General features: G+C 36.2%; 1 protein-coding gene across 1 annotated transcript in view; it reads left to right on the plus strand.

The window, feature by feature from the left end:
• Window positions 1-26,304, plus strand: part of LOC121768221 — a 47,621-nt gene that overhangs the window by 5,088 nt on the left and 16,229 nt on the right. Inside the window, 35 exon segments of the mRNA XM_042164648.1 lie at window positions 1,590-1,691; window positions 1,770-1,958; window positions 2,043-2,203; window positions 2,955-3,125; window positions 3,632-3,724; window positions 3,818-4,133; window positions 4,223-4,327; window positions 4,452-4,547; window positions 6,177-6,244; window positions 7,627-7,747; window positions 7,827-8,033; window positions 8,135-8,338; window positions 8,715-8,824; window positions 9,953-10,049; window positions 10,162-10,260; window positions 10,842-10,997; window positions 11,087-11,161; window positions 11,247-11,717; window positions 12,473-12,820; window positions 12,903-13,034; window positions 13,580-13,693; window positions 13,791-13,975; window positions 14,078-14,186; window positions 15,526-15,669; window positions 15,808-16,098; window positions 16,767-17,465; window positions 17,467-17,709; window positions 20,887-20,987; window positions 22,650-22,939; window positions 23,044-23,128; window positions 23,219-23,551; window positions 23,968-24,324; window positions 24,414-24,903; window positions 25,346-25,509; window positions 26,027-26,183. Coding sequence (XP_042020582.1) covers window positions 1,590-1,691; window positions 1,770-1,958; window positions 2,043-2,203; window positions 2,955-3,125; window positions 3,632-3,724; window positions 3,818-4,133; window positions 4,223-4,327; window positions 4,452-4,547; window positions 6,177-6,244; window positions 7,627-7,747; window positions 7,827-8,033; window positions 8,135-8,338; window positions 8,715-8,824; window positions 9,953-10,049; window positions 10,162-10,260; window positions 10,842-10,997; window positions 11,087-11,161; window positions 11,247-11,717; window positions 12,473-12,820; window positions 12,903-13,034; window positions 13,580-13,693; window positions 13,791-13,975; window positions 14,078-14,186; window positions 15,526-15,669; window positions 15,808-16,098; window positions 16,767-17,465; window positions 17,467-17,709; window positions 20,887-20,987; window positions 22,650-22,939; window positions 23,044-23,128; window positions 23,219-23,551; window positions 23,968-24,324; window positions 24,414-24,903; window positions 25,346-25,509; window positions 26,027-26,183 — 7,083 coding nt within the window.

The following is a 26,304-nucleotide window of genomic DNA, read 5'->3' on the forward strand; positions in this document are numbered from 1 at the left end:
TTTTTCCATTGAATTATTTGGCTTTGATCTTATGTTTTGGTTTGATGATATTATCTGGCAGTAGTCTCATCTTAAATGAAATTTTGCTGATGAGCTGGTGATCTTAGTACGTGCATTGAGATCTGACTGCTTTTGTAAATATAAAGTTCTCATATTTCTGTTTGATATATTATGGCTTGCTACAAAAGGTAATAGTAAGAATAGATGAAAATTGAGGGAACAAAGCTATCATTTCATAGCAGAAGTAGTCGATTTGATTGATGAATTATAATTAGCGTTTTAAATATAATTGCAGAAATACATAGGTCTGATATACATATTTTGTTGGGCATGAGTGCTAAAAGGTTTAGTTAACTTAATAATCCAGCAATTCAGAAGCAGTAATGGAATGCCTCCAACAAACTAACAGTAACAGCTGCAATAAATTATAGTGATGGCGAGGATACTTGGTCATAATCGTAATTATGAACATTCGTTATATCATGATAGAATATAACATTTAGTGTAATAGTCAGATGATTGTCTACTCCTATGTAAAGTAGGAACTCTTTCGACAAATTTAATAAGATTCAAACTCATAAGGCCTAGTTCATGTAGAAGTCTATATTTGTTGGATTTGAATCATGGTATAAGAAAAATAGCAGCTTATTTAGAGGATCACACTCCATGCATTCTGTTTAGGCCTTAGGAGAATATTTGAAGAATCTCCGGAGGATGTATGAGAGAGAGTGAATTTTGAAGTAGATTTCATATCATTAATAAAAGACCGAAGTCCAAAATTGGTCCTCTACATTTGCCCAAAAAAACTTTTTTGGTCCTACAAATTTAACGTGTTAGCTTCTAGTCCCAAATATTATGTTTTTGGTCCATAATTAACAGTTCCATAAAAAATTAATGGTCAACTACATTTTGACCAAATTATTGAGTTAATTTTCATTCTAATTAATCAGATTAATGAGTTAATTATTATTGTCCAGATAAAAAATACTCCCTCGGTCCCAACTAAGTTGAGTTGTATTTCTTTTCGGGATGTCCCGACTAAGTTGAGTTGTATTCCTTTTCGGGATGTCCCAACTAAGTTGAGTCATTTCCTTTTTTGACAAAAATCTAAACATCTTAATACTCTTACTTTATTCCCTCTCCAACTTTACTCTCTCTTATCTCTCCTACTTTATTATCTCTTCTATTTTATTTTATCTTCATATAACCCATTTAACACAATTTCTTAATTTTCGTGCCCAAAAAAAATGCCTGGACTTAGTTGGGACGGAGGGAGTACTTATTTTTTTTAAAGAACAGTTAATTAGGTTAAAATAGTTGATTAGAATGATAAATAACTCAGTAATCTGGTCAAAATGCAGTGCTTCAAATATCTATATTGACGGAACTGTTTTGTAATTAAAGTCTCTATCCATATGCAAGGCTTCTGCTTGTTATATCCGCTTTTTAAAGCAGTCAGACGGCCATCAAAGCCATACTATTAGAGGGTACCTGAATTAAAGGTCTTTCAGAAGATAATATACTAACTGCTATGCTTGTTTGCCCTATTTACACCTTTTCAACTAATACATCATTGTTTGTAACTTTAGACCGTAAAACTGGAAAGAATGGCTGTTTATTTGGATGCTGATATCAGGCCATGGTATATTGCAAAATCATGGGAGGATTTGCTACCATCCGAGTGGGAACAGGTATTTTATGATTTGCTGTCTGCTTGTTGACTATATTTAATTTATTTACGACTCCTATCTAATCTGTGCGTGTTCTAGATCTTCAAATTTGGGACTAAGGATGGAAAACCTGCAGCGAGTGTTCTGGAAAAGCACTCTTATGTTTTGCAACCAGTAAGTGGAAGTGCCAAGTATTCAAAAGACCGCTCTGATGCTTCCACTAAGAAAGATCAAGCACTGCAGAATGCTGATGTGAAACTTGACGATGTGACCCTTTGCTTGTCAAAGGTTTGTAATTGGAGTTTTCGCCTCTCTAGTCTGCTACATAAACACACTTTCACCTATAACTAATTATTTTATACTCAATGGCAGAATGGGTACCGTGATTTGTTGAAATTGGCTGATAATTTCACAGCCTTCAATCAGAGACTGAAATATGCTCATTATCGTCCACGCGTATCTATAAAAATTGATCCAAGATCATGGTGGAAGTTCGCCTGCAAAGCAACTTCAGACCAAATGAAGAAAGCCAGGTTCAGGCTCTTTTAAAATGATTCAGATGCTGTGATTTTTTTCTAAATGTACAAATAGAGATGTCTAGTTGTGACTGTGTAGTGTTTTCCGTTGCCGAAGGAAAAAAACTGGCCAATAATTAAGCCAAACTCCAGAACTGTGATTTTTATTAGCCCAGTATAACAAATAAATGATATTTCGAGCATTACCTGGCAAGAAAGAAGTTGGACAGGAAGTGTCAAGTTACTATGTTTAGTTGTTAAATATGGCGAGGTTGGAATTGGGTGATAGATTGGAGTTGCTAGAATTGAATATTGATCATCATTTTGGTATCTGCATACTTATGTTGAACAAAACATCTTCTTGGGAATTTTCGGTACACCCTGAATTTATTCCAAGCATATAGTCACAACTTGAGAAAACTGAGAGGTGCTACATATTTTAAGTTGTGATGTATCTTTTGAAAAATATTTTTTTCCTGGTGCTAGTTGTCCATTATGGTGTAGATTCTGGAGATTTTTTACTCCTATTATCCTAGTTAATGAACAAAGGATTAGTGGAATTAACACTTAAACTTCTCCTACCAGCATGAGTCCTATATTTCAAGAGGTTTAGAGCTGATGTCCTATATTTCAAGGGATAGACCTTGTAATCTGTTATATACTCCACTTTCTTTGATGATATCTCATGCTTGGTGGCGCTGTGAGTTTTATTCTCCCTTCTTGTGTTTTGAACTGGTTAAAACTTATCTGTCCCATTTTTTGTTGGCAGTGGAAAATTGCCATGGGAGCAAGTCCTGCGATATGCTAGATTGCGTAAGAAATACATATCGCTCTATGCTGCATTACTCAAATCAGATCTTGAACGCACTGTGATTGATGACAACAAAGAGATAGAGGAACTTGATAGGGAACTTGATATAGAAGTCATTCTTCAGTGGAGGTATATATTTGTGCTACTATTTATTTTGTTGGAAAGCTGAAGTTTTACTGTAATAGAAGCAATGATGTTTGTTTCCTTTCCAGAATTAGACAAATCATAGTTGGTGGTGGTGGTGGTGGGGGGGGGGGGGGTTGTGGGTTCCTAGGAGCTTTTAAAACACCTTGGTTAATGGTTACTTCACTGTGACTGCTTATTTAGTTATGTACCAGTGTTTGGAATCAGAAATATTATTTTTTCATTTTTGGTGGTAGAACTTCAACATGTACAAATGATTGGGCATCTTTGACTAGAGAATTACTCTGCAGAATATGGAACTGCTTAGTCTTCATCTGGATTTGAAAATCTTTGCAAAATTATTTTGAAATCTGAAATAGCTTCTGTACGCAGCATCATATTTTCCAGTAGAGAATATACTTACTTTTTGCTAGAAGGATTTTCCTCTTTAATGGATTCACTTTCTGACTCCAACATACATTATTTGTAATCACTGCTTTGATTTTGAACAGGATGTTAGCCCATAAGTTTGTGGAGCAATCAACTGAAGCAGAACTCTTTCTAAGAAAGCAAAGAGAAAAAAAATCATGGTGGTCATTTGGATGGTAAAGAAGTCTGCCATCTACTGTTATTTTTATTTTATGTATTTCATAAGCTTAGCATATTTACGTATGCATAAGTAATTACCACTGTTTCAGGACCAATCAACCTGTTAAAGATGAAAATGAACCAGGGGCTCTCACTGGAGAAGATTGGAAGAGATTGAATGATATTATTGGATACAAGGAAGCTGATGAGGAACAACTATTGATCCATGACAAGCGGAGACCAAATATGTTCTTGAAGCTTTTTATGAAACATAATGCATCAAAGCTGATGGACTCTGAGGAGTGCCTTGCTGACTTATCCTGTGATAATCTTGAGTCTTGCATAAAGCTGTATCCGGAGACACAAGTTGTTGATGTAAAATTGGGATCATACAGATTACTCTCCCCAAATGGTCTTCTTGCTGAGGTAGGATGGTTTTTTTGATGTATTTATGTGCTACATATTTACGTATCACTTGGTTTAGTAAGTCCAAACCATTTTATTCAACTTTACAGAGTGAAAGTGAGTCAGATTCACTGGTTGCTCTCTTTAGCTATAAACCTCTTGATGGAGATCTCGACTGGAGTCTGGTTGCTAAAGCGTCACCGTGTTATGTGACTGTAAGATGGCAGTTCGTTTTAATCTACTATCATCATCATCATCATCATCATCATCATCATCATCATCATCATCATCATCATCATCTCAATATGTAACTTGAGATTCACTTTTTGTTTGGTTTAGTATTTGAAGGACTCCATCAATCAAATCATTGACTTTTTTCAAAGTAGTGCTACTGTGAGTCAGACTCTGGTCCAGGAAACTGCTTCTGCTGTGCAGGTTTGTACTATGACCTTCGTGCTATGTACTCATGGTTTTCTTCACTGCTAGAGGTTGCTTTAGTCATGATATTTGGGTTTGAGTAACTTGTGATTGGTGCTAGTTTGGATGTCCGTATTTTAGAGTGCTTGGTAAAGTGCTTATACTGCACATGCAATTCTTAAATTCACAATGCTCCATGGGAAAGGGGTGGAAGAGTTGATTAACAATTTTGGGGTCATGCTGATACCAGTATATTCTCACTCTAGTGCACTAATAATAAGTTAGGTAGGATGATGGATATTTTATCCATCCGTTGGTTACTTTGTTTTTTTGCATTAATATTGTATTTTGTTAGCTTTATCTTTTTAAATCTTGCTCCTCCTCACCTAAAGGTTTGTGAACCGTTGAAAGACTGTTGAGTTCCTGATGTTTACTTGCCTTCCACTTTATATATTGAGTATGTATATTATGTTACTCCCTCCATACCACTGAAGATGACACACTTTCCTTTTTGGTTTGTCCCAACCAAAATGACCCATTACTTAAAATGAAAATTCCTTATCTCTACTTTATTTCATCTCTCTTACTTTACTCTCTCCACTCAACACATTAAATAAAGTTGCATTAAATCCCGTGCCGTCCAAGGAAGGGGTCATCTTTCTAGGGACGGAGGGAGTAATTTTTTTATTAATCAGATTCCCCATCCTATTTTACTTACAGTGTCTGCATTAGGTAATTAAATTTTCTGGTTTGCCACACCTCAACAAAAAATTGGTTCAATATTTTTTTTCTCTATTGTGAATGACAGCCTATCTACGGTTGTTGACATTGGATTATTTTAACTTTGACTACTTATAATATATGTTTACACATGGCAAACACACACATAAGATTGTTATCAAGGTCATTCAATGTTAATAGCTATCAAGGACATCGCTGTAGTTTGGATCTTCCAGAAGCGCTGTTCTTGATGTATTAAATTTGAGTGATTAATTTAGCTTGTGATTTAAGATCATGGCAATTTGTTCTTGATGATTATTATCAGATATTGAACCAACAACCTACTTAAATCATATTTATGTCTATGGGCAGTATTTATGCTTACTGAAGTTGATATTTCAAAGTATTGGCTGCTACTGAAATGCTTACATTTTTAACTCCTTTAATGGAGAACCCTTCTCTGTATCCAACAGAGAATTATTTTTGTTTCTGATAGTTCAGTAGACAGGTGTTGCTTCTCTCTTAAGTTGTATATGCAGCTTTGATTTGTAAGTTCAAATCTTCTACATCTAACTATTTATTGGGTATTGGTGGCTGAAAAATTGTGCAAGTTTAGTTACTTCTCTTGTCATCTAGCTTTCATGTCAAACCCAACACCTAATACCTTCTCTGTTATGAACTGATCAATAATTTATCAGCAAAACTGACCAATTATATATGTCAAATTGAAAGGGACTTCATTGTTTCAGTAGGATTATTCCTTGATAAGTTTTCCTATTATTATTTCTTTGCAGTAGTAATGTTCTTAGCATGACCTTTTATCAATTATTCTTACTGGCATGTTTCCCTTGCTATCTGGAGCAGTTTATCTGAAAGATGTATAGTATTTCTTTTCTGCTCTCTTATGTTATCATATTATCCTTGCAGATGACCATTGATGAAGTGAAGCGCACAGCGACTAAGCAAATGAACAGGGCATTGAAAGAGCGCATCAGGTTATTTGCAATAATTTGAAACTACAGAACTAGCTATTGCCAATTAAGTAGGGATTGATGATGGTGAAAGCTTTGAATGTTAGAAAGCCGCTGGCCTTGTTTAGCCCTTATGTTTGAGGACATCACTTGGCTCAATCCAAGGATGCAACTCTAAGTTGGCTGTTGCAGAGACAGACAATACTTATGTGCTTGACATCAGCTGTTGGGTCTAGTTGGTGCAAATATTTCATCGGAGAAGTATTATCTGATAATTTTGAGTACTACACCCTTCGTCCCATAAAAAATAGACTATTTTTGTCATTTTGATCCATCCCATAGAAATAGACACTTCTATTTTTGGGAACTTTTTCTCTCTATTGAGGTGGCCCCATTCTCCACTAACAGTACTCCAATCACTTTTTCTTCTTATCTCTCTCTCCTACTTTATCAATTGTCCACTAAAATCTGGCCTATACCAAATTGTGCTATTTTTATGGGACGGAGGGAGAATTATTTTGGTGAGGAATTGGAAGAACTATATTTGAGGGACATTTGAGTTCTGAGGTTTAAGCTTTGATGTAGTCCCTAGCTATTCTTGCTTCTTAGTTATGAGATAATAGCCTTTGCGGCTTGCACACCAATATACGTGTATTGGAAATGCTGATACCTGTTGTTATTCGGTCTACATTGTGAAAATAAGAGGGGTGCTTTCTAGAAACAATACTTTTCTAAATCATATGATATTCTGAAACATTGAGGAATGTGATAGATAACTATGGCTTGAATTTTCTGCTATGTGATGAAATTCATTATACATTTCGTCTTATTTGGCTTTATGAATCTTAAATTGAACTTGAGCTATCGTTTGTGAATAATAAGATTTGATGTTAAAAGTTAGAAAGATAAATTCTACCTGCAAGCCTTTTTTTCTTGCCCTCGTCCATTTGTAGAGGAAGTCACGTCAGCAATTTGGGTTAGTAAGCTAATTAAAAATAGAATGCCAACAAAGATATATTCCATTCTTCCACTGAAGATGACCCACTTTCCTTTTTGGTTTGTCCCAATCAAGATGACCCATTACTAAAAATGGAAACACTTTTATTTGTACTTTATTCCATCTCTTTTACTTTACTTTCTCCACTTTACATATAAAATAAAACTGCATAAAATCCCATGCCGCCCATGGAAGGGGTCATCTTCCTTGGGATGGAGGGAGTACACAATATTGGCCAATATGAGTAACATTTTAATGGTTTTCTGTGAAATCTAGATACTAAATCTTGGCGTATTTAGTGGGTAACCTCATAAATATTTCAAGCTGATGAAATTTTTGAATGATTGTAGTATATTCTTAAGTTGTTTTACCTTTTATTTTGGCTAATTTATAATCTTCGTTTTTTCAGGTTTCACTTGGATTTAGATATTGCAGCACCCAAGATTACTATTCCTACTGACTTCTATCCTGATAGTGTCCACCCTACAAAGCTCCTGATTGATCTGGGAAAGTTAGTTATTCGTTCTCAGGTTAGTTTCTCAAGCCTTGAGTTTGGTTTGACTAAACTCTTGAAGTACAATTTGTTTACCTTGAGAGCTCTACGTTCAGGATGATGCTGAATATGCTTCACCTGAAGAGATGAACATGTATACACAATTCAATTTGGTCTTGAGAGATGTATCAGCTTTTCTTGTTGATGGTGACTATAGCTGGAGCCTATCTATGCCAAATAGAACTGATGTTTTATCTAAGGGTAGCTCTATCAGTTTCCTACCAGTTATCGATAAGTGTGGAGTATTTTTAAAGCTTCAGCAGGTGAAAAAGTTATACCTATGTGTCAATCAATTTGAAGTGTTCATGCAATTGAGTGAATTGGCAAATGTTCATGTCATTGCATCTTCATTTTGACTTTCCAGATTAGATCACAAGTTGCATCCCTTCCATCAACGCGACTTGCTATGAGACTTCCCTCCATTGGGTTTCACTTTTCTCCATCACGCTATCATCGTCTAATGCAAGTGGCCAAGATCTTTCAAGGGGAGGATGCAGATCATTCAGCTCTAGTGCGTCCATGGGACGAAGCTGATTATGTGGGCTGGCATTATCATCTTGCGAGAAAGGTTATTCTGTTTCCTTTTTGTCCAAATGCCTCTCTTTTTTTAGCTTCTAAATGAATATATCATTGAAATTTGTACTCCCTCCTTCTCACCGCATGTGATTGATTTCTTTTCGGCATGGGATTCAAGAAAAAATGATATTTATTGAGTTAAGTGGAAAGAATAAAGTACGAGAGAGGATAAAGTAGGAGGGATAAAGAGAGAAGAAAGTATGAGAAAGAGTAAAGTAAGTGTAATTAGATGTTTTGATTTTAACTAAAAATGGAAATCAATCACTTGTAGTGGGACAACTAAAAAGGAAAATCAATCACTTGCTACGGGACGGAGGGAGTACTATTGTTATCATTCACTTTTTCCTCATTCAAGCTCTTTTTTTCAGGGTGTTGGAGGTAGAGAAGCTGTTTGGCAGCGCAGATATTTTTGTATAGTTGGGCCATCTCTTTATATGTTAGAAACTCCCGAGTCAAGAAATTATGAACAATACTTCAGGTTTGGAGATGATCAGATTACAATAATATTTCTGATTTTGTTTGCTGATAAAATATACTCCCTCCGTCCACGAATAGGAGTCTTGTTTACTTTTTTGCACTTGTTTTGTAAAAATGACTATAAATAGTTAAAGTGGAGAAATGATAAAGTAAGAGAGAGAATAATGTAGGCAAGAGTCTTGTCTACATTACTCTCTCTCTTACTTTATCATTTCTACACTTCAACTATTTATTATCATTTTTATAAAACAAGTGCAAAAAAGTAAACTGGACTCCTATTCGTGGACGGAGGGAGTAACATCATAGAGTTTATAGCTCAAGAAATAAGTCATATTCTTGCTCCTTTCCAAGCTGTCAAGACTCAAGATTAATAATCATGTTCTTTAGCCGAGATGATTCAGTTTATAGTCCTCTTGTTATGCATAAAGGTGTCTTAGTTATATATATGCATAAAATTAGTAAAGAGAAAAGCTAGCCTATTATCAAGAAAAATTATGCAATCTCTTGATGTTTTCCCTGCTGAATTGGTCTCTGGATTCTGCCTTAATATTTCCCTTTTAAATTAGTTCCCTTGATTGTTCATTCTTTAATAATCTATCTATGGAGTGTGCATTCGCGACCCTCTATTAGGCTGGCCAACTTTAGTAATACGTTGAAGCAAAGTCACAGCAGAGGAAGTGCCCCATTATATGGAAGCAAAAACTAAAAATAGCTTTCTGAGAATGTGTTTTTTGGTTAACCTCAAAGGAAATTTGTTTTTAAATTCATGTCTCCACCTGGGACTTTCTTGTTTATTTGGCGAAGTAATTTAACACAATTTTTTTTATGGTGGGCGGATAAGAGGTTTACATATGGAAAGGTACATCTTTATGAAAAAAATGTTGAAGGAATGTTGTGGAAATGAGAAGAGGACTATACCAATGATACATACTAAATTCCTGGATGGCACTTAATGTGGTACATCTGCTCCAGACTAATATCTGAAGTTATACATATCAATGTGATCAGCTATTTGTATCTTTAGCATGTCAGTTAACATGTAATGCCTGCTGATGTTGTGGCTGTATACAGTATACATAGTGATTTGACATTTATATTGGTGATTGATTCTGTGATTTTCTCAATCTAGCTTACGGGGAAAACATTTATATCAAGTTCCTGCTGAGCTTCTTGGTAATGTGGAACATGTATTGGCTGTTTGTGATGCTGACCGCCCCTATTCCAAGGTAGTCCCAAGGGGTAATATGTCAACATCCTATTAAAGTTAGAAATGCTTTGATGGGACTTTGTGATTTATGCTTTTCTTTTGGTTTTCATATTCGTGTCTTACTTCTCTAGGTTTTAGAAGATACAAGTGCTCTGATTTTTCGTTTCGACTCTGAAGGCTCAAGGAAAAATTGGCAAAGCTATCTTCAAGGAGCAATTTATCGTGCCTCGGTACTCTTCTATCTCACTTCTATTTTGTTAAAATGTTAAGGGTGCCTTATCCATCTGTCTCTCGCCAGGGTTGTACACCCTAGTGTTAAATAAAAGGTAGAAACAAAACGTTGGGGAAAATTCTCTATATATATCTACTGATCAAAGTACATACGTACACGCAAGACAAGAGTCCTAACTGAACTAGGAAAGCACTAGCTTGCTTTACAATTTATACTATATGGACAAATGTATTCTAACACACCCCGCTGAGCTGGATCATAGAAATTAATCATGATGCCTAACTGTTTACCAAGATAAACAACCCTAACTCCATTGAGCGAGTAAAGAGCTTTAGACTTCTCCATGGTTCTGTTATTGGAATAGTTGAATATTGCTTCTGTTTAATTTGTGTTTCCAAACCATTGCGTACTCTTCTTAAGAGCAAGAAGATACATGTCACAGTATGTTTTTTACCATATGGATAATGTCATGTTTTCTGATTATCTTAGATTTCTCAGAGCTGAACTAATATTTTGGTGATGTTCATTATGTGATTATCTGCTGAAGTTTTCTCATGAACTTCTCAATTGTATGTTCAGGTTAGTGCTCCTATAAGTGGTCTACTTGAAACCTTGTCCGACTCAGAAGGCTCTGAGACCAGCAACCAAGATTTAACAGATGCATCAGCAATAGAGAATTTCTTTTTAACCGGCTTACTTGATGAGTTGAAGATAAGTTTTAGTTACAGTGACCAGGTATGTAGTATTTTTCTGAGAAATAATGATATGTCTTACGACTCATCTACTATGTCTCTGAATTTGAGCTCCTGCTTAATCTTTATTAGCGCGATCAAAGTCTGTTGAAGATGCTTCTTGCTGAAGAGAAGCGTTTGTTTGAGATACGAGCAATTGGTGGACAAGTAAGACTTATACTCAAATCTATTCTGTTTTCTCTATCCTGCATTACTGGGCTGTCATTGATCTTCATGAATCAATGCGATGCAGGTTGAACTATCTGTGAGAGCAAGCGATATTTTCATTGGCACAGTGCTTAAAGCTTTGGAAATAGAGGACTCATTTTGTTGCAAAGGGACATCTCAGATTTGCTACATAGCAAGATCATTCATCAGGAGCTCAGATGCACCTTCCATATTAGATAATGTTAATATTCTAACTCAATCAAGGAATGATCCTGGCCAACTTGAGGGAGATGATGAGTTTTATGAGGCATCTGAGGATCTTAACAGTTCAGTTGGTAGCCCACTGTCATCGGGAAATGATAGTTCAGGAATAATCACAGATAACTTCGACTTGGAGGCCCCATGTTTCAGCCGTGTTGCAGGGTTACTGCCTCTTGGTGTAACACATATGGAAGCTGGTGACGTGGGAGCAAGTGATTCACTGGACAGTTTTGTCAAAGCTCAGATTGTTATTTTTGATCAGAACTCACCCCTTTATTCCAATGTTGATAAACAAGTAAGTTGGTAATTATTGCTCGGTTTTTCCAATTCTTGCACATTATATGTCTTCTTATTCATATTACATTTTGAGCTCCATGTTATGACTGGGTTTCAAAGCCATTCTTCCTATCTAGTCTCTGTAAACGGTTATGGAAACGTGAGAAAGCTTTTCTTGAAAGTTGAAGATCTTTCTTATCTTCATCAGCAAAATTACTTATGCATGACTGCTTCGGACTTAGAAAGGTATGGGAAGTCAATTTTGAGTTTCCAACTAGTTTGAAAGCCACAGATTTAATGTGGAGCAGCAGGTCTCTCTAAAATGTGGTCTAATTTACAGTTAAGAAAAAGTTGGGTCGTACCTTCAAAATTGATCTTCCTTTTCATCTTCACATAATCAGCATTTGTCAAGCTTTTATGACTACAATCCATTTTAGGCCAAGATGGGGGTAGAGGGGCTGAATGGATGTTAGACGTTGATCTTAGGGAACAGGTGAAAATGGCAGTAACACACTCCATGATGAGATGCTGCTATTTAATTCTTTGAATGTCTGCGATGCGCCCTCATATAAGTTGCAACATGCAAGACTGATAAAGTCTAGCCAGTCCGTACCTTTATTTTGAATTCTCATTGTAACTAGTGGCATGAGCCATGCTTTATGGTTTAAAGATTATAGTTTATACCATGGAAAGTTGGAATACATCATTTATTTTCATTCGATGCTTGTGTTCATTGTATTTTGTTGTTTGATAGTTGGAATACCCTGGGTACAGGTTGCAGTCACTCTCTCCACACTGACGTTTTACTGTCGTAGACCCACTATATTAGCTATTATGGATTTCGTTGATGCCATAAACACTTCAGCGGAGAGCTCCAATGACCATAAGGATGTGTCTTCAACGTCTGCTGTTCCACATTCTACGCAGAACGTAATTTCTAATGATGAGCTGCCACTGTCTGCTCCAGCAGAAGAGCCTCTAGAATCTTTGTTGGGGAAGGGGAAATCCAGAGTGATTTTCTATTTACTACTGAATATGGCACGTGCTGAGATTTTTCTAATGAAGGAAAATGACTCTAAACTTGCTTCCTTGGCTCAAGATAGCTTTCTTACTGATATCAAGGTCTGTGTGCCATCTTCTTATCTGAATACTAATTTAACGTCTATGCTTGATGAATCTAAAATTACTTTCTTCCATGTGGTAGGTGTTTCCTTCGTCTTTTAGTATAAAAGCATCCCTTGGGAATCTGAGGATAAGTGATGATAGTCTTCAGAGCAATCATATGTATTTCTGGGCCTGTGACATGAGGAATCCTGGTGGTAGCTCTTTTGTGCAGGTAGCCCAGAATTTTTAACCGTATTCTATCATTTTAATACCTTTGCATGCTTTTTCAGTTTGACTTTTCGAAGTTTAGGCATATCCACCGCGTGGTTTCTTCTATTGAAGTCAATGTGACTATACTTGGGCTCAGCTAATAAATTTTTGTGTTAGTCTGGCTTGACAGTATTCTCTGTCAGTTATATAAGCTATTGTTGATCCGCATGTTTTATTTTACTTTTGATTTTGAGCTACTCCATTTGTATCCCGTCTGAAAATATCTCTTGAACAACTCACCAGTTTCAACTTAAAAAAAGAGAGATTTTGTGCTTCGTAATGTACTGGTGCATGAAAAACAGTAATTTGTGATTCGTTGAGGCTTTTAAAATGTTATTTGTTGTGGTTCTTAACCTTACACATTACATAGATACAGCCGACTTCTCTGTTTTGTTATTTCTCCTTGATAGTTTTACTTCTCTACAACAATTGGCCTATAATATAATCTTATATCTATCACAATGGTTATACATAAACATTCAAAAGCTTTTTTTCATCAATCTGCAGCTGGAATTTTGTTCATTTCATACTGATGATGAAGATTACGAGGGCTATAACTATAGCCTCCGTGGGCAGCTCTCTGAAGTCCGAATTATCTATTTGAATCGGTTTATCCAAGAGGTCTGTTAGTCTTTCAGTTATTGTTTCATTTAGTTGGGTTAGCAATCCAGCCCATTGTAAAGATGTATTCAGTGTCGGAGGGCAAAATGATTTACAGGTTGTCAGTTACTTTATGGGTCTTGTTCCTGCTGATTCAAAGGATGTTGTCTGGATAAAAGATCAAGTGGCGAATTCAGAGAACTGGCTTACTGGCAGTGAAATTGAAGGATCACCTGCAGTTAAATTGGATCTTTCGCTTAACAAGCCCATTATTTTAATGCCTAAGAGAACAAACAGCACTGAGTGAGTGTAAAATTTGCAATGAATACTGATTATCTGCATTAACAATTTTTTTTTTAATTTTTTGTATAATTGACATGCATGATCTTATGTCCTTGCTTGCAGCTATTTGAAACTTGATGTAGTTCAAATCACTGTTCAGAACAAGTTTAGATGGTTTGGTGGGAATAGAAGCGACATGAAAGCATTGCATGTGGACATTCTTCAAATTCTTGTAAGATACTTTTGTGATTCGTACTTGTTATGTACTACAGAAAGTAATATTTGTAGAAAACTTTTGATTGCCAAAATGATTCGCTTTCTTATTTGTCTGATGGAAAACAAGAAAGGATTTTGTTTAGCTATATCTTTGAGCAAGTTGCCTACTGGTAATATATGTTACAGAATGGTTACTGAATAACTTTCTGCTCTGAAATTTGTGTTGTGTATGTCATTCCAAAGTTATGGATCCTTCCTTTTTGCTTTGTTTTTTTTTTTTTGTTTTGCTGCCCTTTCTGTCATAATTTATTGTAAGAGAGCTGAAGGAATTAGGCACATGGTGGATGCTTCCTTTGTCAGTTATTGCTCTGTTTCTTCTAACCTTGGGTTTTAAATTACAGTTGAGGTTGTGGGTTATGGAAAGTAATTGTTCTACAGTTCTACTATTATGATGGTTGATTTGAATAATTTGATTAGAAATTTGAGGACTATGAAGAGTTGCTAGGGGATATACAGGATAATAAAGTTTAAGGTTGTGTCATTGATCAGTATTGATTAGAAATTTGAGGACTATGAAGAGTTGCTAGGGGATATACAGGATAATCAAGTTTAAGGTTGTGTCATTGATCAGTATTGATAAAGATTTTACATTCTCTCTCTCTCAGGTTTGGGTAGAGTTGGTAGACACTGGAGCATGTTGTAGATAGTTCTGTTGCTCCCATCATCCTCTTGTTGTCATTATTAATAAATTGTTCTGTTATTATTGAAATATTTGTTGTGTCATTGTTTTCTCTCAATAGTTATTTAGATATCTCAGGTATGATAAAAGAAACAGATATCTCTAATATATCATACATTTGAACTGTCTTGAAATCACTATACAGGTCAACAAGCTCCCAATAACAATAGCAAGTTGTTGATATTTCAAATTTTGGTCACCTTATTGATCAATCTAGTTTTGGAACATAATTGTATTAAACGTTTGTTAGGAACATCTATTGGGATTCTTTGGATCCATGAGATTTACAAGACCCATATGCAATGAATTGAAATTATGTTAGCACTGGTTCTTGCCATAGCATATTCTTGTGTAGCTTCTCTAAGGGGCCAGGTCTCCACCAATGAAGGTGCAATAATTTGTATGCTTTTGCTGCAAGTGCTGCTTGGCATCATTTACCACTTTCTTCTGCTGGTCTATTGAAAAAGTTATTTATATCCAAACTATGTCAGCTGGTCTAACTACCAAAACAATAGCTGAACCTGGTTAGGAGGAATTCCATGTCAACAACTCTATTGCTTGCTGCATTGCTTTCATTGTTTGATTAATTTTCTGACTGAAATGTGCTCCTTTTCAGGTTGAAGATATCAACTTAAATGTTGGTTCCGGGTCTGTATTAGGTGAAAGCATAATTCAAAATGTTAAGGGTGTTTCTCTTGTCATTCAGAGAACTCTCCGTGATTTGTTGCATAGAGTTCCAAGTACAGAAGTCACTATTACGGTATCATTCATTACTGCAAATCCTGACTAGTTGATTGTTGTCTGTACCGATCTTTTGGGTATAAAAACCTCAGTTTCAAAGATGCTGCATTGTATTTAGTATAATGACATTGTGCTTCTGCCTTAAAATATTTTTCAGATTGAAGAATTGAAAGCAGCTTTGTCCAGCAAAGAATATGAAATTATCATCGAATGTGCACAATCTAATATTTCAGAGACACCAAATCTTGTGCCTTCACTTAAAAACGAAACTGCATCCTCTTTGATTGAAGTGGGGGAATCCAGCGCAACTCGAAGTTTAGATCCTGCAAAATCTAAATCAGAGCCCAAGGAATCATGGATTGCTACAAAGGTTTCTTTGCATATAGACATGGTTGAACTTAGTCTTCATTATGGCATTACAAGGGATACATCACTTGCTACACTCCAGGTAAATTGATGCCTTTTAAACTTCCCATATGATGGCAGTTGTTCCTATACAGTGGTTTCAGTTATCTCTTTAACCGATGTTGGATAGTTAGTATTTTATTTTTAGTTTCAGTTGCCAACAATGGCTATTACACCTCATTCTGGGATTCTGGATAGTGTAACAACGTTATGCCATGTGTGAAAATATGTGCTACCAACCCTTAGAATGTCTCTAGAATCACTTCTTGGATTACAGTTACAGTTATTAGATCTTACACAGCAGATTTGTCTCTGTAAATATTAGTGTCATGCCAGTATGGCAAGATTCTTTGTTGTTTAAGTGCATAAATTTGAAGCATTCGATTTTTTCATTCATTACTGAATAATTCCTATATATTGACTTTTGTTGGAATACACATTTTGTCCACGTTGATATTCTGACTAACCCAAGTTCTCTCCAGAAGTTACTGAATGTAGTGATCACGAGCCTCAGCAAGCCTTGCATTATATTGAATGCTATTTAATTACTAGTATAATAGTATTACTTTTTTGTTATGTAGTCTAATCATTATTCAAGTACTCTTTTCATTGAATTATTTCCTAGTGTTTGTCTGGTCACCTCCCTTGTATTGTTACTTTCCATTTTATGGGTTTCTAATTTCTACAGTATAACAAGATTTTGTATCTCAGATACGTGGAGTATGGCTTCTGTATAAATCTAATACAGTTGGGGAAGGCTTTCTGTCAACCACGCTTAAGGATTTGATTGTTGTTGATGACCGCGAAGGAACAGAAAAGGAGCTCAGGTTGGCTGTTGGGAAGCCTAATGTTGGTGAATACAATCCTACAGCAACTATGCTCAATAACACAGATCATAATGTTGTGGACAGCAATTCTTTGGTGGAAGGTGCAAGAAAGTACACTCCAGCAATTCTAATTCTCGATGCCAAATTCTATGAGAAGTCCACATTTGTTTCTTTATGCATCCAGAGGCCTCAGTTGCTTGTTGCACTTGACTTTTTGCTAGACATTGCTGAGTTTTTTGTCCCGACTGTTCGTGGGGAAGTGTTATATGATGATAATGCAAACTTTTCACCTTCTGTGCATGCACTCATAATTGACCAGCCAGTTTTTCATCAACCCTTCGACGAATTCTCTATTTCTCCGAAGAAGCCTTTGGTTGCTGATGATGATAGATTGGACCTTTTCATATATGATGGAGGAGGTGGGGTTTTGTATTTGAAGGATAGACATGGATTAGATATTTCAGATCCGAGTATAGAACCTTTAGTTTATGTGGGGAATGGAAAGAGACTACAATTTCGGAATGTTACAATCAAGGTACTTCATCGCTACATCTTAATGAGATCCCCCTTCTTTTGTTCTATCTAAATTCTATGGATCAGTTGCATCTGATATTTCTCTTTTCCCACTTCTCCAGATTGGATCGTACTTAGATTCATGTGTTTTTCTTGGAGCAAACAGCAGCTATTCAGCTAGTGAGGTGGATAATGTATTTTTGGAGGGGGAAAATGCAAGCCCAACTCATCACTCTTCAGGTGGAAGCCATGTTACTCCAGTATCACAAAATACTGTTTCTGCCCGACCCTCAGAATTGGTTTTTGAATTGCAGGTACAATTCTAGATAAACACACATTTGGTTTCACATTTTATTGAGCCTGATTTTTTATTAAATAAGAGCACTTTTATGTTTAGCCAAGATGCAGTGGCATATCTTGAATTTGGTGCTTTAGAAATAGTCTCCACAGGGGATATGGAGTGGATATTAAGCAAAATATTTGCTACTTCCGTTAGGCCTCTATCCCAAGAAGAGAGAATAAAAAGGTCTTGGCACCAGATGCAATTGTCAATATAATAATAAATATTTAATATTCTATTGGGTAATTGTGTTTCAAAAGTTAGCATTTTAAATGTGAGATCGCAACGTCGTCATCATCATCATCATCATCATTATCATCATCGTATCCTCCTCTTTTAAACTTTCATCATTTGCTCATACGTCTAAGTATACTGCACTCATAGTTTTTGTGTTCCTATCACCAGATTCAAATTGTTTAAAAAATTGTAGAGTTCATTCGGTAAAAATTGTCACAAGATTTTGTCTAAGGGGACGTTTACTTTGAGTATTGATAGATGGTAAAACATAAGATATGAGTATTTGAAGGACAAGATGGTCGAACAAGCCCAAAATGAATCAATCCATCAAAGTCCATCTAAGTAAACGGTGGATTAGGTTGGATTATTTTTATTAGTTTCCTATCACTCAATGCAAATGTAGAACAATAAATTATAGATATATGTGGAGAAGTATATTGACATAGTGAGAAGAGTAGTAGGTGTTGGTGTAGTTCATTACTCAACATAGGCTACATATATATAGTACAAAAGACTAAGCTAGACTATGTCACACCACTGATGTGGGATACTTATATTCTTAACACTACTAATATTCTTAACACTCCCCCTCAAGCTGGAACATCTATATCAATCATGTCCAGCTTGGTCCAAAGTTCTCATAAATCTTTCCCCCAACAGTGTAATGAAGACATCGGCTGCAATAGTAGTAGTAGCTGAAACTATAGCAGAAGTCGCAACTGTGGGGCAGTAGTAGTAGTAGTTGTAGCAGAGTAGCAGCTATAGGGTAGTAGTAACAACTGTAGCAGGAGTAGCAGATGCAGGGTAGTAGTAGTGGCAACTGTAGCAGTAGTAGCAGTCTAGCAGATGCAGGGTAGAAGTGAAAACTGTATACTCTGCCTAATTGCAGCAGTAGTAGCAGATGCAGGGTAGAAGTGACAACGGGATACTCTGCCTTATTTCACAGTTGCTCTTCCCTAATGGGCAGAGTAGTAGATGAGCATAGTAGAGCAACAACACCGTAAACCCTAGTTTGGGCAGAGTAGCGCAGTAGAGCAGAACAAAACATAATTTCGGGTAGAGTAGAGCAGCGACGGAAGAGCAGAGTGGGGATAGTAGAGCGGGCAGCGGAAGAAACCCTAATTTCTTTTATTTTTTTATTGGAAATCCTAATTTTCTAGAGACGGATTCGAATCCGCTCTGATACCATGCAGAACAATAAATTTTAGATATATGTGGAGAAGTATATAGACATAGTAGAGAAGAGTAGTAGGTGTTGGTGTAGTTCATTACTCAACATAGGCCACATATATATAGTACAAGAGACTAAGCTGGACTATGTCACACTACCGATGTGGGATACTAATATTCTTAACAGTAAACATCCCCCCAAAAGTCACAACAGAAGAAATCAAGTCTAAAACACTGGGCTCTAAATTCTAATAACATCATTAATCGAAAATTCCTTGAAGCTCCGGCATTTGAAGTCGACTTGTCTACTTTAAGCCTGAATCTGCCCCAACATGACCATATGATTTTACACATCTAAAAATCTCGTATTTCCTTTGCATCCAAACTTACCAACAACAATGGTGATGAAGTGTGTCTTAGTTGGTAAGGCGTTTTCCCTCCAACCAATAAGTCAAGGGTTCGAGTTACCTTGTCCGCGCGGTTAATGGGGAACCATTATTAATCCTCTTAAGAAAAGAACACTTGCCGACAATGATAATGGACATTATTCTCCAAACAATCCATCCCCATTTTTCTGACACTGCTTAGAAAAATCTAACCTTTCCATCGATGTATAGTAGGGCGGGTCGCTTGAGTGTCAAAATCAGACGGAAAATCCCTAGCTCCTTCGACACTCTAAACCCTACACATGATACGCAAGAGAATAGATCAATCATAATAACATGGTCTTTTGTAACTTTCATTATATTTTGACTAGTTATTTGTATAGATTCTTAACATATTTATTTATTTATGATATTTACTGGAGTACATACTACATACCGATCTGAATTTTTTAATATGTAGATTTACAACTGACATTTACAGCAATCTAGCGTGCTGAATTTGTAATTATGATTTTCTTTTGGAAGTCCCAAAATAAAATATGTTATTATTTGTTTATTCAGAATGAAACGAGGATTGTATCATTGGTGTCACTTTCATCTTTGGGATGAGGCTTCAAGATGCATTCAAAAGTATGAACATTTGGTTCGACACGGATTTTAATATATAATTGGTAAAGTAAAAGGGATAGATAAATGATAGTGTAAGTAGTGTTAGTGGAGAGTGGGCTCCTCATCATTAGTGGTGTAGTGTAATAATATAAGTTGTAAATAATATGATTTGTAGGGGTAATGTGTTGTTTAACTATTCCAAAATTAGAAAGTTCATACTTTTCAGGGATAAACTAATAAGGAAATAGTTCATACTTTTCAGGGACAAAGGGAGTAACTACTAATAATTTCCGTTGAAATAAATAAATTAATGTAATACTAATGAGTTCCCATTGTGGATATGAAGACCTTTATCCAAGGCGTTTCACCTCAAAATAGAAGGTTTGGCCACATCACATTATTAGATTAGATTGAAGGTGTAGAAAAATTTGCTTTGAAAAACATTTCTTGCATGCTTCTGAAAATGATGGGAGTAACAAAAAGTGGTATTTTTCAAAATAAGCTATTTAGTAAAACATTTTCTTAGATGTTGCCAAAGGCAACTAAGAAGATATTTCGAATTTTTCTCTCAGTTGCAATGTTGTATGTTGGTATATGAATTTAATAATAATGTTAGTGCATAGAATTGTTATTTTCTGTGCATCTATGCACTATCTATATCTTGAATTCACACGTTTGGGAGGTCATTAAGAATGGATGGACACATGTATGATGCTTTTTAAGATTTGATGATACAATGTTTATTTCAGGCTATTGGTCCTGAGCTCACCTTCTACAGTAAATCAAGAAATGCAGAGGAACAGATCCTCTCTAACAAGCTTTTGCATGCACAGATGGACGCATCCTGCAGGTGACGTTCCATAGTCTGTTGACTTCTTATTCTACAGCTATGCCTTCATTACACTTGTATGCAACATCTTCTCAAAATGATCCAGTACAGCATCTGATATTTAACAATATCTAGTACAGAATTGACAAAAGCACTTCCTTGAATCCATTTTCTATAAGATTATTTAGTTATAAGTATCCATTTTTGCTCGAGTAAATTCCACTCTAGCATATTCCTTTGAGCCTGAGTATTTGCTACAACGATTTTTTGCAAACCATCCCTTTGAGTGTACCAGTGGTGTGCTGTGGCATCTCAGGGGTGAACAATTGTGAGTATTTGATGCTTGTGTGAGATTAGGGCCCGTGGGCTGGTTCTGACATCTGACTATTAATAGCCTAGTACAATCATGGGTAGGGCATAGTGGGATTACTAAGAAACAACTGCCGCTTAATGCTAGGATGGAGTTTTACCTGATTTCTTGTTCTTTCGATTTTTAAGTTTTACTCCCTCCGTCCATGAAATATTGTCCAAGTTTGACTTGGCGCGGGTTTTAAGAAATTTGAAGAAAAGTGAGTTGAAAAGGTTAGTGGAATGAGGGTCCCACATTTATAGTATTAATTTTATAATAGAATGTGAGTGTAAAGAGTTAGCGGAAAGTGGAGCCCATTTACCAAAAATAGAAAAAAAGCAAAGTGGATAACTTTTCACAGACGGATGGAGTATTAATTTAAATTGGTTGGACAGTCATTTAATCAATACATCTCTCTTGACTTCATCAATTGGTTCCACCCCTTGACTTTTTGTAGCAACTTTATGCCTATAGGATAATGAAAGTCAACTGATAAAATTGGACAAGGGATTTAACGTGTTGAATCTGTTGATCAGAATAATTGCTATTAAATCTCTGTAAGAGGTAACTAAATAGGAGTAGGTCTTTATTCAACTTCTTGTTAAAGGATATTTGAATTTTGGCTAAATTTGACAAGATAGGTCTATTGGAGGATTTTTTATGGGCATCCTATACAAGATGGCTTCATTCACATCAATTGTGCATTAACTATCTATGAAATTGACACAAGAAAATTCACCAGGATTAGCGGATAACATATACACCGTTGAAGTTGTTTATTTTGATAATGTGAATGCTAGAGTGGTATGACTCTGTATGTCTTTAATGTCCTTAACCATTATCGTCGTCAAATGTAATAATGGAAAATGTGTTACTCAATGTGATACGGAGTGGCGCGTCTACAAGCGCGGGGATAGGCAGGTTGTTTGGCCAACAAACTCAGAGAATTCGGTGGATTGAAGTTGTTGCGGATAGCATAAAGATCTCGGCTGCTGTTACTCAGTATTATTGTTATTTTGTTTCCTGAATTTTAGCACTTCACTCACCTATATATTGAGAGACTCTGGGATAGACGAGGCATCTTGGAAAGTCAGTTCCTAGGGCATTTAGACGCAGGCCTCCTTGTGAGGATTTCTTTTTATTATCTTCATTCCTGTTCCGTTTCGTTTCAATTCAATAAAGTCGAGAGTTTCTTCCAGTTCTGATATTGTTTAGTTGTGGTCTTTTATCAAACAGGTTGTGCGTGCGTGCGACTGTTTTTATGAGCCAGTTTAACGACTCATCTTGTGCTCAATGTGATTTCCGGCCTTTACTCTATCACAATGCTTGTGCAGGCTTATTTCAAATGGAAATACAACAGAAATGAATGCAGAAATTCTTGGTTTAACCTTGGAGAGCAATGGAGTGAAGATTTTGGAGCCTTTTGATGCATCTGTAAAATTCACTAATGCTTCTGGAAAAACAAACGTAAAGTTGGTGGTTTCAGACATATTCATGAATTTCTCATTCAGCATCTTGAGATTGTTTTTGGCTGTTGAAGAGGATATCTTGTCATTTTTAAGAACCACGTCAAAGAAATCAACTGTTTTATGTTCAGAATTTGACAAAATTGGAACCATAAAAAGTAAGTTTATTGTATGAATTTGACAAAGAAATCAACTGTGTTATTTGTATACATTTCATTTTGTTTCTCCTTAAGCTTTCAAATTACCAATTTGCATCATGCAGGTCCTGCCAGTGAACAAGTTTATACATTGTGGAGACCTCAGGCTCCATCTGGTTTTGCTGTGCTTGGCGACTATTTGACTCCGGTGTTAGTCAACTTCTAATCTTCTATATTCCCCTCACTTTCACCCTTTATAATCCATACAAAAACATTAAGTCTTGATTCCTCCTTTGACAGTGACAAGCCACCAACTAAAGGTGTCGTTGCTGTTAATACTAGCTTAATACATGTTAAGAGGCCAAAATCTTTTAAGCTGATTTGGCCTCCTTCACCCGTCCTTCCGGCTGAAGGCTCAGGTATTACTGAATTGACTGTTGATGAAGGCTGCTCTAAGGGAGAAGCAGTGTGCTCAATTTGGTTTCCTGAAGCCCCAAGAGGCTATGTTGCAATGGGTTGTGTGGCTTCTCCAGGAAGGGCACAGCCTCCTGTTTCTTCAGTCTTCTGTATTTCGGAGTATTTAGTTTCTCCTTGTGGATTGAGAGATTGCATTGTTGTTGGGTCATTCTCTGGGTATGGTATATCTTTTTGTGTTCTTTGTTTGCTTTCTTGGGTACTTGAATTTGCTGATGAGTAATGCCTGATTTACACCTCTCACTTTTGAGCTTAGATCATAGTCTGTACTTTAATATTTCAAAAGTAACAAATAGTGCCGCCTTTTGCACTCACTCATTGATGATCTTTTAACAATACCCTCGAAGAGGTGACTAGTTCAAGATGCTGAACAACAAAATTTTATTTTGGAAAAAGCCATGATTGTAAGAATGGACACACAGTAGAAAACAATGCCAGTCCATTGAAATATGGTATGCTACAAGTGAATATGTGTGACAAGGAATGGATCCTAATTTTATGATGACCGACCACTTTAATTATGCTCTTTTCTCAGTTCGTGTAACCACTTTTTGATTTTTGAGGTTTGACTATAGGTGCCCAAACTTGGCATTCTGGCGGGTTGATAATTCTATTGGAGCATTTCTATCTGCTGATCCTGCCACTTTGAGTTTGACGAATAGAGCGTATGAATTACGTCATTTTTACTTGGGTTATCGGGGAAATTCTTCTCAAGAGGTGAAAGGCTCTGATCAAGCTTCTAGCTCTTTGGGTAACAATACTATTGAATCAGAAAGGTCATCAACTGTAAATTCTAGGAGGAGGATTGAAGCAGTTGCTTCCTTCCAGTTAATATGGTGGAACCAAGGTTCTGGATCAAGAAAAAAGTTATCTATCTGGCGTCCTGTAGTCTCAGAAGGAATGGTATATTTTGGTGATATTGCAGTTCAAGGGTACTAACTCACCTTTTCCTAAACCTTACTAAGTCTATCTACTTTGTATTATAGTGCAAAGTGATACTTATTCTTTCAATTCTTTTCAGGTATGAACCACCAAATACTTGCATTGTTCTCCAAGATTCAGAAGATTATGACCTGTATAAATCACCTTCTGATTTTCAGCTTGTTGGACAAATAAAAAAGCAAAGGAAAATGGATAATATATCTTTCTGGATGCCTCAGGCTCCACCTGGTTTTGTTACATTAGGATGTGTTGCTAGTAAAGGCAAACCCAAGCAATCAGATTTCACATCATTAAGATGCATTCGTGCTGATATGGTCTCAACAGATCAGTTTTTGGATGCAAGTATATGGGACACATCTGACTCCAGGTATATGGAAGCACAATTTAGTGTATGGACAGTTGGAAATGAATTGGGAACCTTCATTGTGAGGAATGGATTAAAAAAACCTCCTAAGAGGTTAGCTTTAAAACTCAGTGGTCCGGACATACCAAGTGGTTCAGATGATACTTTGATCGATGCAGAAATAAGAACTTTCTCTGCAGCACTATTTGATGACTATGGTGGTGTGGTAAGTTCGTGACTTATACTATGCTTGAGTTCTGAGTACGTTTGCAGCTTTAATCCCTTAAATAGTAAAAAATATCATGCTGTGGGCATTGAAGCCTTCCTTAAATGCTGAAGTTGATTTGCTTTCACATATTTTTTATATATACTTATTGAATTGTATACTTCACTGAAATCTGTGTTTGTGAATATGAGTTGAAATCCTAATCATGTTTAGTCTTCATCTACTCTTTTGTCTACTGACATTCTCACATGCACTTTGACTTGTGCCTTTACGTGTTCATTCTTGTCTATTTGTACTTAACTGTGCTTGTTCATTTGTGCTCCTAAAATTTCATATGTTAGATCTCTATATGTGTGAGAGATAAATTCCTTCTATGGGGCCGGATTATTTATTTATATATTTGTTTTTGCTTGCCATCCTAACTATTGTTTTCACTCTGCAGATAGTCCCACTTTGTAATATTTCTCTGAGTGGCATAGGATTCACCTTGCATGGGAGACCCGATAGCCAGAATTCTAGTGTTACATTCTCTTTAGCTGCAAGGTCATTCAATGATAAATATGATTCATGGGAGCCTCTTGTCGAACCAGTTGATGGATCATTGAGGTAAGCTTTTACTAGTTTAAATCTTTCATCATCCTTCCCTAATTGGTGGTAGAATTATGTAGCATAGAGTAATTAATACAGATGGAATAACTGTGCATAGTTGTCTTTGGCATTACAATGTCCAGATACATGTTTTCCTTTTCTTTGTCCTCTAGATAAATATATTGCCTCATATGGTAAGGAAATGTTAAAAGAGGAACTTAGTATCACTCACTCTCGTAATTTCTTGCAAGTAAGAAATTGTTATTATGTACATTTTGTCATGCATTTGACTTTCATAGTGATGTGGATAACGATTTGCCCTTACTTTTTTTTATTATCTATTATTCAACTGTAGTGTGGCCGTATAAAGCTGTTGGATGTAATGGCGGTAACTATAGTGATGGCCTCTCTAGTCTCTTTATTCTCTCATGCACATCCTTCGTCTATCTAATATTGTTCTATTTCTTTTTTAACCTTTATCTATTCTTTGGGGGGCGGCAGGGTTATCATTAACAGTTGTTTTCACTTTTCATAGGTACCAATATAACCCTAATGCTCCTGGTGTGGCTTCGGAGTTACGAATCACTTCGACAAGAGATCTCAACCTGAATGTGTCTGTTTCAAATGCAAATATGATTTTACAAGCCTATGCAAGCTGGAACAATCTTAGTCATGGCCAAGAGTCATGGGAGGTATATTTCTTCGTCTCCTGTTTTAGATATTTAGTTTCTTTTTGTTGCCATGTCCATTAGTGCTAGATATAGGATTTCTGTAACTTGGTAGAGTACTGAGCAATCTGTCCATCAGAGAGGG

Source organism: Salvia splendens, chromosome 15, assembly GCF_004379255.2.
Source record: "Salvia splendens isolate huo1 chromosome 15, SspV2, whole genome shotgun sequence".
Classification (NCBI taxonomy): domain Eukaryota; kingdom Viridiplantae; phylum Streptophyta; class Magnoliopsida; order Lamiales; family Lamiaceae; genus Salvia; species Salvia splendens.